At 39.3% G+C, this 12,919-nt stretch overlaps 1 protein-coding gene across 3 annotated transcripts in view; it reads right to left on the reverse strand.

Annotated features, from left to right (window-relative positions):
- The window catches only part of TENM3 (teneurin transmembrane protein 3), a 582,976-nt gene that overhangs the window by 200,842 nt on the left and 369,215 nt on the right, over positions 1-12,919 (reverse strand). For all 3 annotated transcript variants that reach the window (XM_030191520.1, XM_030191518.1, XM_030191519.1), the window contains exon 11: positions 5,722-5,907. In XM_030191520.1, coding sequence (XP_030047380.1) covers positions 5,722-5,907 — 186 coding nt within the window. The remainder of the gene's footprint in view (positions 1-5,721; positions 5,908-12,919) is intronic.

Consider the following 12,919-nt stretch of genomic DNA (forward strand, 5'->3'; position numbering starts at 1 on the left):
CTAAGATTGGCACTTATCTAAATTTCTTGGCCATGACCCCATTATAGTAGCCACAGAAGGCTCATGACTCCCAGAAGGCATGGGCTGATGTTTCAATGGACAGCCCACCCAGGTCATAAAGCCCAGTTGGTGGTCACAACCTACAGTTTGGGAAGCCCTAAGATTCTAAGTCCACTTGGACAGGGAAATAGCTTGTGCACCTGCTTGCAACTCACCATGAATTTGGATATGGAAGAAAATATAAAATACAAATGTGCTTTATTTTCAGGTACATGAAATGGAGAGAACAAGGGATCCCATGAAGAGATTTTTCCATCCACTTCTACAAGTGATATGCTGCTAATTTCTTATCAAATAATTCTGGCCAAATCTGCTCCACAGGGTAACAGTTTCCAGAGAGGGGCAAAGGAGGAATGGGATTTGATATACCACCTTTCTGTGGTTCCAATCAAAACAGTTTACATATTATATGCAGATACTTCTTTTGTATCTGGGTTAATGGAGGGTTAAGTGACTTGCCTAGAGTCACAAGGAACTGCAGAAGGAATTGAATCCATTTCCCCTGGTTCTCACTAACCAGAGTAGCCCCCACACTCTGGAATGCATTGCCTGAAAGGCTCCGCTTAACACAAGACTACCTCTACTTCAGGAAGCAGGTGAAAGCTTGAATCTTCAACCAAGCCTTTAACGGAAGAAGTAACTAACTTGTTAGTCTCACTCACACACACAAGGATTGACTTGGGCTGCACATACTGCAGCGGGACATGTTTATCCACTCCTACCCTAGCTTTGACCTCGCGTGCAACTTTCTTCAAATCAATCACCTTACTTTCTAATTCTTCCTACTTTATTACTCATCTATATGTTACAACTTTGCCGTACCTTTCACTACCAATTATAATGTTCTAGTACATATTGTGTTGTCATTGCAAGTAGTATACCATGCCATACTTTGTATTGTTGTTCAAATATTTTTACTGCTCTCATTGCCTCCTGCTCGTGTCTGATCTATTCTTACTGTACACCCTTCCTTGAGTGAATTCCTTCAAAAGGGCGGTAAATAAATCCTAATAAATAAATAAATAAATATTAGGCTACTCTTCCACTCCAGAAGGAGAGCCTTCCATTGCACCACTCAGTTCTACTTATTGTAATTATTGAGAGCCCGTTGCCTTAGTGAACACATTCTATAGAGCGGTGCATTCAGGATAAGCAGAGACCCTTGTAGGAAAAATCTAGTCTTTTGATCTTTTCTATAGAATGAACAAAGGTGTTCCGCAGCAGAACAATAAAGGAGAGAATAGATCAACTATGCATCAGTATGACTGAGGATTTGAAATATTGCCATGCATTTCTTTTGATTGATCTCAAACACCTTCATTTGTCCAGTTCAAGACCTATATTGTTAACTTCATATTTTAAATCAAGCCCTTTGGAATTCTATATTCACCTTCACTTCAGAAGAGAGTAAAGAAACAAGAAAATTCCTGTGGTGGGGACAGGATAACATAGCACTGAGTAGTTGGTCAGTAGAGATTGAGTTGGAGAAATGGAAGGACTTTTCTATTCGAGTATCTTCCTTGCAAAACCTGCCCTGTATGGAAAATGTCCGAGGCCTAACAATATATTGTGGATATTATGGGGCATTTTCAATTAGTTACTATATTTTAAAAAAAGGTGCTATGTTGTCACCATAAGAACATACATAAGAACATAAAAGTAGCCATACTGGGTCAGATCACTGGTCCATTTAGCCCAGTATCCTGTTTTCCAAACAGTGGCCAAGCCAGGTCACACGTACCTGGCAGAAACCCAAATCTTGGCAACACTCCATACTACAAATCCCAGAGCAAGCAGTTGCTTTCCATGTCTGTCTCAATAGCAGACTATGGACTTTTTTTCCAGGAATTTGTCAAAACCTTTTTTAAACCCAGATACGCTAACCACTGTTACCACATCCTCCAGCAAAGAGTTCCAGATCTTAACTATTTGTTGAGTGAAAAAATATTTTCTCCTATTTGTTTTAAAAGTATTTTCATGTAACTTCCTCGAGCGTCCCCTAGTCTTTGTACTTTTGGAACGAGTAAAAAATCGATTTACTTTTACTTGTAACCATATAGCCATTGCTTCCATCCTCCGAATCACTTTATCCACACTGAAGTCTGTTACATCACCATTAAGTGTTAATCTAAGTTTCTTTTACATGAATAAAGATAGTTTAGGTTAAACTCATTTTGAGGATAATTCAATGGCATTTGAAAAGATGGATGTGAGTAATGTGAAGAGAGTTGGTAGTTGAAGATAAGGGTATAGACAACATGTCATTAAACTAAGAAATATAAGTTGCTTAAAATCTTTGACTGTTCCAATTAAAACTATTGGAGGGTAATTTTATAAGGGGGCACACACTTTAAGCATTAAAGCACAAGCCCACTTTGGTAGTATTTTAGCCATTTATGCATAGATATGGTTTTATATGTACATAAAATACATCTTATAAAATATCAACTGGTACAAAATATCTGCTTTGAAATGATGGTGCATACTTTGCTTGTGGGCCTGCGCAGTGATTGAGTTTGGGTGGAGTGTGAAAGAAGCATTCAAGTTATGAAATATTATATGTGCATAGTTTAAAAATATTGGCACAGGCATTTCAACCAGCTCAAGGGGCCTACATATCTTTATAAGTGCCTTAAAGGGTACTTTAAATAGGTGCCCTGTTAAAAAAATTACCTCCTTGTTATAAAGCGTATTGTTTCTTGGTACAATGCTCAGCTATCCGTATCTCATTATACAGTTACATGCGGTAGCAGAACATAAAGAACAATAATTATCATCATCATCATACTGCAAGTTCTTTCTGAATATGTAGATGGTTTATGGAGACCTCACTTAGGGGCCCTTTTACTAAACCGTGGTACGCTCTACGCATGTGCAGCCCGCGCCCAAATGAGACTACCACCAGGCCTGCGTGTCCCCCAGCGGTAATTTCAAATTGGGCGCACACCCATAATGCCTAGATGAATTATTTATTTCCTCCTATGTGCACAGTTTCCGACAGTAATCGGCAGATGGCACGTGCCGACTGGTCACTGCGCATGTAGTGCATGAGCCCCTACCAGTAGATCAATTATTGGTGTTAAGGGTTCAGGCCAGTTTTAGACACACGCTGGTTTCAGTTTTACCACATGCGCTTTTCCCGTCACATTTTTTAAAAAACCCTTTTTTTTACAAATGCAGTAAAAACTGGCCCGGCGTGCGTCTAATACATGCGCCTAAACTGCCGCAGGCCACTTTTTTCTGCAGCTTAGTAAAAGGGCCCCTCATCTGCTTATTTTCAATTAATACTAGTCATTCTTCAAATTCTACCATTAATAACAGGACTTGGCATCTCTAATGAAAGCCTGTCTACTCTGGTAATAGGTTTTATTTATTAATTTTTTTTCACCCCACATTGTTTTTATGTTAATTCCTCAGTTGTGTGTGTTTCATTTTCAATTTGCAAATCTTTGACATCTTATGTCCCAAAGCAATCCCAGTGTTTACTAAAGGTACTGCATGTCAAAGTTTTGTCTGAACAAACAAAGCATGTATTGTGATCATTAATGATCTTGCTTCCCAATGTAGAAAAGAATTAGAATAAAAAAAAAATAGGTTATCTTTTGTAGCTTAAAGAATTTAGATTTCCCACAGGCTGAGTTTCCATTCAAATTGCCTGAACATACATGAAAATCAATGCAGCTCGATAAACAACTCGGTGTTTAAGGCATTACTAGGGACAGACTAATACACAGGAATAACATTCTTGAAATCAGTGAATTCTTTTCTGCCCTTTAAAATGTGCCATTTTGTACAATACAATCAGCTTAATTGAAAGTGAGATGGGATAGAAATTACACACTTAGAAACAAATCTAACTTGCTAGAAACAGCAGGTATTCTCCAGCAGTAATATTACTATCCTACAATTAGAAACTACTCCAGTCAGTGATGTATAAAATAATGGCTAATTTATGAGAGATGGTTGTAAATCGATTAGCTTGCTTAGTACAACAACTTAGAGGTGGAAGAAGCTGTGTTTAAAACAAAACATTCAGGGCCCCTTTTTCTAAGCAGCGATAAAAGGGGCTCTGCAGTGGCATTGGCGTGTGGGTTTTGCAGCACACTGAGGCCCCCCCTTTTCAACACCACTTGAAAAAAAAAGGAAATTCAAGGCAGAGGATGGAAATGACCAAGTGTACGTGAAACACTTGCCATACGGCCATTTCCCGGGGAAGCCTTTATCGCTATTTAGGAAGTGATAAGGGCTCCTGTGCTACCCTGGTGGTAACCAAACAGCATTTGGTGCTGCCCAATAACCACCAAGTAAGCCCCCAGCGTAAACATTTTATAAAATCATATGCTGGAAATGGCGCGTTTTGGGGCATGCACTACTGCAGGGCTCCTGCAGGAGGTAGTGCCGGATTGGTGCACGGCAAAGCGGCAGCGCAGGTACCTCCACTTTGTAAAAGAGGCCTTCAATTTGCAAACACTAGATCTGGCATAACTGTGACAGTTTATGTAAGTAAGTAATAACCAGCTTTATTGTTTTTCCAAGCACATGCATAACCTGGATCATAGCAGGGCCTCCGGGGGGGGGGGGGGGGGGGGGGCAGGGGGGACAAAATTCCCCGGGCCCAGGCCTCCAAGGGGGGACCAGAGCCACAGTTCCACCCGCCCTCCGTCGTCGATCGTCTGGCACCGGGCTGGGCCCCCTGCATTGAAATCACAGCGTCTCTCACCTCCGTGTGAAAGTGCGAGGGCAGAACACAGGGAGGGAAGAGGCGCTGTGATTTCAATGCAAGGGGCCCAGCCAGGGGGCGACTGGAGGGGGGGGGGAGCGGCGGCAGCTGCAACCTCGGGCAGGGGGTGGGGGGGGGAGGAGCAGTGGCCCTGATCATAAAAGGTAATAAAATATTTCTAAAATACATAATCTTATTTTTTTATGAACTAGATTAATTACCACTTGTATGTTTTACTGCAGAACAAATTACACATCAAAGATGCTATAGTTTATTTTATATTTTTCTTTCCAAAATGCATTTCAGATTTCCAAAGTCTCAGTTTTAAAAAGCCAATCAAGATTTATCAGGGGGCCAAAAATAAAGAACCAAGTAAATGAGAACAAAAGCGCACCTGTAAATAGGGGTGGGCAAGCTGGGCAGCTGGCCAGAGTGCAAAGCTTTCTGGGGGTCAGAAAAAAATGACTGAAATGCAATAGTGGGAAGGCAGCAGAAAAGTAAGAAAGAAGAATGCAGCTGTTCTACCATCCAGGCTTGGGGGAAAGATTGGGGAAGATGAAAGAGTGAAAATAGGCTGGGGATCAGAGTGAAGGGGCTACAGGGAGGAAGGACAGGATAACAATGGGTGAAGGAGTTGGGGTGGGGTACAAATAAGCTTGCTTGCCCCAGGTGCTAAAATATATAATTTTAGTTTTGAGAAAGCGCCTGCACCTCCCATTCACAGAGATTTCTAAGGAATCACCAGCACAGTAATTATTCTCTTTCCAAACATATAAATTGCACTGAGCAAGTTGACTGGAACTATCTGACAGCAACCATGTTCTGTTTGAAGAGGAAAAGGCTGTAAATATCCTATTTTTTTCATACAAGCAAAGGACATAGCTTGCTCCAGGTTTTAAACTACATAATGAAGATTAATATGAAAACTGAATGTACCCTACCAATAGTGCAGTGCTCGCCATTCCAGCCTTGGTTGCATTCACACTTCCCATCTTTACATGTGCCATGTTCTGCACAGCGAGGATGACATGTTCTCTGGTTACAGGATGGGCCAGCCCAGCCTTCTTCACATCGACATGCTCCACCCATGCAAACACCATGAGAACCACAATCCACAGAGCAGATTTCTTATGTAGGGAGAAAAAAAATCTATTTTAATTTAGGACTTGATGAAGGTAAACGGCAAGATGCTTGAGAACAAAATCAAAGAATTTTCTGATGTTTATTAATTTAAATCATTATTAGGTAGAAATCATTACGGAAGACTTTTTTCAAACACCTTTATGTTACTGTATAGTTAACAGACTCTGCAGGTCTGCTTTCTTGAGCCAATGCAGAAAGCCTCGCAGCTCTACTCCAAAATTATTACTGCAAAACTACTGCAACATGTGTTTCTGAAATGTTATCCTTCTTGTTAGTGCCTGAGCCAATCATCACTCAGGCACTGACAGGAAGGGTGAGATTTTGCAATGAGCTGTGAATTTTAATGCCGCAGTAATTTGCAAGCTCATTAATTATAGCACGCTGCAGTAGTTTTGCGGTGATAATCTTATGGTACAGCTGCGGCTCTACCGTGAGGATTACTTCTATTAGTCTCTATGTAATTATGTTTTTTTTTTCATCGTTTCTAAGATATTTGCTAGTTGCATCAATATTAAATCAATAACGGAATTTGTTGTATACTTTCAAATAAGTATACCGACCATGATTCAACACATTTAATAACTAGCATGTTTAAATTGAAATACGATTATTTGCATTGCATAGCTGCATAATGTCCATTAGAAACAAAAGCATTTTTTTTTCTTCCAGCTTCCCTGTAAAATGTTAAATGAATACCATCTCTGCCACATTTTTTCATTTAAACAGCATCCACAAGACATAAGTATAATGCTGACATGCTGACATCTCTGTTACAAATGAAAGACTGCTCCCTTCCACGTTTCGTAAATGTGCTACGCTGATAGCTATAAATGCTTCAGTTTAAATAAAAGTAAATGTGTTAAAAATACATATCAACATATAACTATTCAACTTGTCTATCAGTCTGTGCTAACAAGATCTTACAGCTGCTGGAAACAGAAAGATGCACTTGAGATTAAAGGTATTTATAGAATCAAAAATATAGGCCTAAAAAAATAAAGACAATAAGATACATGATCCTAACGTAACAGAGGCAGATCATGGCTGGGTCCACAGCAGCTAGTAATAACCTGGCACTGGGTCCAGTCCAAATTTGATTAGGGAAAACAAATTGGCTACATAGTACCTCATTCCCTCATAGTTCAAAACATGTGGTAGAAGTTTGACCACCTGTGAGATATAAAAAGGAGAGGGGGGGGGGGGGGGGTGCTTCCTTTGCTTATTAGATATTTTTTAATAATATAAACCAGTGTTTTCCAAGTCCAGTCCTGGCGTACCCCTTGCCAGTCAGGTTTTCAGGATATCCACAATGAATGTATGAACTTGATTTGCATACACTGCCTTAATTATATAAAAATCTCTTTCATGCATATTCATTGTGGATAACCTGAAAAACTGACTGGCAAGGGGCACTCCAGGACTGGTCTTGGAAGACACTGATCTAAACTAACGTGGATATAGATGAACTGTTTTGATGTGCAGCCCTATTTTAGACAGGCTGCAGAAGGTCCAGACCACACCCTCTTGCTATTTACATGCACTTGGGTTACGTGCATACTCTGGCTTTGTAAAATGGGGACTTGGACATTTGTGCAAGATAAATATTTAAATGCCTGTTTATGCACGCATCAAATGTCAACAGCACTCAAATGTCAACAGCGCTTATAAAATGAAGGCCATAGTGCACTTGGATTTTCAGAGGGCATTTGAGAAAGTCCCTCATGAAATTAAAAAGTCATGGGATAGGAGAAAATGTCCTCTTGTGGGTTGTAAACAGACTAATAGCTAGGAAATAGAACAGGACTAAAAGTTTGGTTTTACAAACAGAAAAAGGTCAACAGTAGAGTGTCCCAAGGGTCTGGACTGGGACCTGTCCTAGTTAATATATTCTAAAAAGGAGCTATGAGGTAGATTAGTTTTGTAGATGACAAAAACTTATTCATAGTTGGCTTGAAAGGAATTGCACAAAGTTCTTTTGTGACTAGAAGAATGGGCCTCTAAACAGCAGTTGAAATTTAATGTACAGAATTGCAAAGTGATGCGAGGGAAAACTAATCTTAACTACAAGAATAAAACACTGGATTCCACGTTAAGGGTCACCACCCAAGAAAAAGTCATTGTGGATATGTTGAAATTTTAACCTGCGTGTGCTTGTGACTGCCAAAAAATGCAAATAGAATTTTAAGGATTATTCAAAAAAAAAAAAAAAAAGGGATGAATAACAAGACTGAGAATTATGTGCAGATCTAGTCACCCCATCTCAGAAAAGATATAACAATGCTGGGAAAAGTTCAGAGAAGAGCAACAAAAATAATAACTTATGAAGAAATCTAAACACGGTTGGGTTATTTAGCCTGGTAAAAGGGATGGCTTAGAGGAATATGATAGATATTGATAAAATCATAAGTTGGCTGAAATGCTTAAATAGGGAACGGTTGTTTAACTTTTGAAACAACACTAAAAAGAAGAGGGGAGTCCATGAAAGTGACAGCCAGCAGATTGAAAACAAATTATAAAATCTAATTTTTCACACATCACATAATCATGGAAATTTGATCGAGGACATGACAAAGTGACTAAAATAGTGGGGTTCAAAAGAAGTTTGGACAAGTTCCTGGAGGCAGTGTCTATAAAAAAATTATTAGCTGGGTAAACCTGGGAAAGTTGGGCTGTGAGAAACTGATCTACTTTTGGGATCTGCTGGACTCAATACACCTTGGAATGACTCAGCATGGCTTATACTATTCTCGTGAACCTCACAGTTGCTGGTGCTGGATTGCTTTTCAGTAACTGCACTGGTTTTTACTTGGGACCTTACAACTCAACTAAGAGTGCCACTCATGAGATTCTCACAAACCATTTGCCCTTTCATGTGAGAAAGTCCTGGCATAGTACGCCCAGTGAGGCCAGAGCTGCACTGAGTGTGTGACATCCCCTTCTCCCACACTGGCACATAGAGGAGTCTGTAGGTGATCTGGTGACATGGGGTTGAGAGGTCTCTGGGCACACAGTTATTAGGGCTTAGGGGATTACAACTGCATGAGGAGGGTTCCCTTTTTGAGTCCTAATAGAAAGGAACAGGCTCAGGCTCATCTTTGCCCTGTACCCTTTTATCCCCACCTCTTTAATTCCCTTACCTCTTAGTTGTTCTATTTGCCTGTCCCATTTAGATTGTGAGCTCTTTGAGCAGGGACTGTCTTTTCATGTATGGTGTACAGCGCTGCATATGCCTTGTAGCACTATAGAAGTGATAAGTAGTAGTAGCAGGTATGCTCTGCACCATAAGCAAGCTGGCTTCAGAGAAGAACAGCATGGTTCTTGGTAAAATGCAGATGTGCTTGAACCTTGATCAAGCTGCCCAGTAGGCTAAGTACTGGGACAAATTAATTTGATGGATGCCTAGCTCTCACGAATCAACTGGCAGAGCCTGATAAAGGATCATGGATCCTAATTGTCAGTAGGATGGAGAAGCTTTGTCTACACACCATCCCCTGGATTCTATAAATAGCATCCAAATTTGTATGCAATCCTGAGAACCATGTGCAAATAAATTAGTGAGTCATTTTCTTACTCCTGTTACTCTAGCTTATTTGTCTATATGTTCCATCTTTGCTTACACCATATGCTGTCTATTAAAATGTTTGTGTATTGTGTTGGCATTATAATGTAGCATACTATGCCGTACTTTGTATCATTTGACTATTTTTACTACTCTAATTGTCTATTGATTATGAAATAAAAATACATTATTAATCAACTGGCTGGTAAGAATCAATTACTGACATTAATTGGCACCAATCTGGATTTACACTCGGATCTGGTTGCACATGATTCTATAATGATCTGTGCCCAAATCCTCTCTCACACAAACATAAGTAGACATAGTCATGAGAGGGGAATGGGCAGGTCAGGGGCATTCCAATGAATTATATGGTATTATGGAATTTGAGGAATGCATGCCCAAGTGGTGTGCTAGGATTTACACTAGGTTTCAGCTGGCATAAGTCCTCATGGCCAAAGTTGGGCACAAGAATCCCCGAAAGGCACAATTCTATAAAGGGCACAGCTCTATAAAGGGCTGAGCACTGATTTTTCCTAGCGCCTGCTTGTGGTGCCATACTGAATCTGACCCCCATGTGTCACTATCCCGTATGGCCACATGTGTCACTATCAGAGGCATCTGACTCTGCATATTCATCCGGTTCTATGTACATAACCTGCTATAAAGAGGAAGAAATCTACAATAGTTCAATATTTCGAATATTAAACATTGAGTGCTGTTGACTCACAAAACCCACCTGATCCAAAAGAACCAGGTGGGGCAAAATAGTGCTAAGCCATAAAAGCCAGAACCTTGGCTAAAATCTTAGAATCAACATTGAGGAGTGAGATTGGTCAATAAGAGGCCACCAGATTCAAATCCTTGCCAGGAGGCAATGTTCTGTTCTGGACTAGGAATTAGTTATTGGACAGAAAGCAGAGGACAGAGTTAAATGGCCATTTCTCTCAATGCAGCAGCATGAATAGTGGAGTGCCATAGGGAACTGAACTGGGACTGGTGCTATTTAACATAGTTATAAATGATCTGGAAATCGGAACAACGAGTGAGGTTATTAAATTTGCAGATGACAGAAAACTATTCAAGGCTGTTAAAACACATGCAGGAAGCCCTAAGAAAAATGGAAGACCGGGCATCCAAATGGCAGATGAAATTTAATGTGGACAAATGCAAAGTGATGTATATTGGGAAGAACAGTCCGAATCATAGTTACATGATGCTAGGGTTCAACTTCGGGGTCAGCACCCAAGAAAAAGATCTAGGTGGTATTGTAGACAGGACACTGAAATCTTCTACCCAGTGTGCGGTGGCAGCCACAAAAGCAAACAGGATGCTAGGAATTATTAGGAAGAGGATGCTAAGTAAGACTGAGAATACTAGAATGCCTCTGAATCGCTCCATGGTGCAACCTCACCTTGAGTACTGCACTCAGTACGGGTCGTCATATCTCAAAAAAGATATAGCGGAATTAGAAAAGGATCAAAGAAGAACAACCAAAATGATAAAGGGGATGTAACTCCTCTTGTATGAGGAAAGGCTAAAGAAGTTAGGGCTGTTCAGCTTGGAAAACAGATGGCTGAGGGGAGACAAGATTGAGGAATAAAAAATCTTGAGTGGTACAGAATGAGTAAAAGTGAATCGATTTTTTAGTCTATCAAAAAATACAAATACTAGGGGACACTGAATGAAGTTACACAGAAATACTTTTAAAACAAATAGAAGGAAATATTTTTTCACTGAATGAAGTTACACAGAAATACTTTTAAAACAAATAGAAGGAAATATTTTTTCACTGAATGAATAGTTAATAACCGACATTTTGGAATATTCAGAAGTTATAGATAGAGGATTATTATTAATGACTTTCGTCTTTGATTTAGATAGGAACAATGTTTTGAACTTGTATTTCCGATACATGGTTGATAGTTTTTTGGATTCAAAGATGCATATATTTCCTGACACATCAAGGGAATCACAGACTGGGAGGTGTGAAGTCTTGGCTTTTAAGCCAGGAATCATTGCCCTAGGTGGGATCTTCCTAGCGCGATTCCCTTGTGTTTTATTTCCTTATTACTTATTTGTTTGAACCTAAGAAATTATAAGAGTTTGTGGAAACAGATGAAGAATGCTCTGCAGCAACTTCCTTCAGTTACCACTGTACCGGCTGCAATAACCGATTAACCTTCCTCCCTCAGAAAATGTGAAGTGTAAGATTAACCCATTTTGAGTTTTTCTTATTTTGGATCTTCCAGTTGTGGACAATTATGTAAATATATATTGTTGAAAGAAAATGTTTTCCTTTTTATATTAATTTCTGTATTTCCTTACATTTATGTGATAAATGTGAATGTAATCAAGTAAAATGATAAATAAATAAAATTAAAAAAAAAAAAGAATAGTTAAATTCTGGAACTCTTTGCCAGAGGATGTAGTAAGAGCAGCTAGCAAATCTGGGTTTAAAAACATTTTGGACAAGTTCCTTGGGAAGCCACTTATTGCCCTGGCATTGGTAGCATGGAACATTGATACTATTTGGGTTTCTGCCAGGTACTTGTGACCTGGAGTGGCCACTGCTGGAAAGAGGATACTGGGCTAGATGGACCATTGTTCTGACGCATGGTGATAGTTATGTTCTTATGGATCACCTTTGCTGTATTTGCGTTTTCTACTGGTTCCGGCAAAGGTCATTACTCTTATTCCTGATCTATATGCAAGTACAGGCATATTTTATAAAAGATGCAAATATATCACAAATCCATCTCTCCCAATTTATATGCCTGGAAATGCCTAGACACAGAAAAACAAAACAATAGGCACACACTTTCCTTGCATATATGGGATTGAACAATTTTATAAAAGCTGTTTTAAACCTGTAAATCAGGTTTTGAACATGGAAAATGCTTTATAGAACTACCTCTATTATATTTATTCTTTTAAATGTCTTGTGACTGGTCTATCAATAAAAGATCACGATTATTCTAACGGGAAATGAACACACAGTTTGATAAAAATAAACACTCTCAAATTGCTTTGCTATATTTCCTAATCTGGCATTCAGTGCTTTATTTTTCTAAACTCTGAGGATAATTATTCTCTGGAAGTGCTATAGAACATTAACCACAGTACCCTAAGTAGTTGTGACACTCCTTAAAAGCATGGCTTGGAATGTTTACAGAATAAAGGAAGTTAAGTCCATTTTCTTGCACAGAACAATTTCTATCCTCTTTGAATTCAATTTTTGATTAAGAGCCCCAAGATGGCTCGATTAGCTACTGAGGTACAGAATATCAAACACTGTTCTTTCCGGTAGAGAAAGGTTTATTTCAGCAGTACCATTTTCTCTTCAATCTAATCAATTTTTCATTAGGGTGAAGGTGTTTATCAGCCTTTAACACACTAGCTTTGAGTAAGGTATGTCAATCTCTGTAATTAACTTA

The sequence above is a fragment of the Microcaecilia unicolor genome, chromosome 2 (assembly GCF_901765095.1).
Source record: "Microcaecilia unicolor chromosome 2, aMicUni1.1, whole genome shotgun sequence".
Classification (NCBI taxonomy): Eukaryota; Metazoa; Chordata; class Amphibia; order Gymnophiona; family Siphonopidae; genus Microcaecilia; species Microcaecilia unicolor.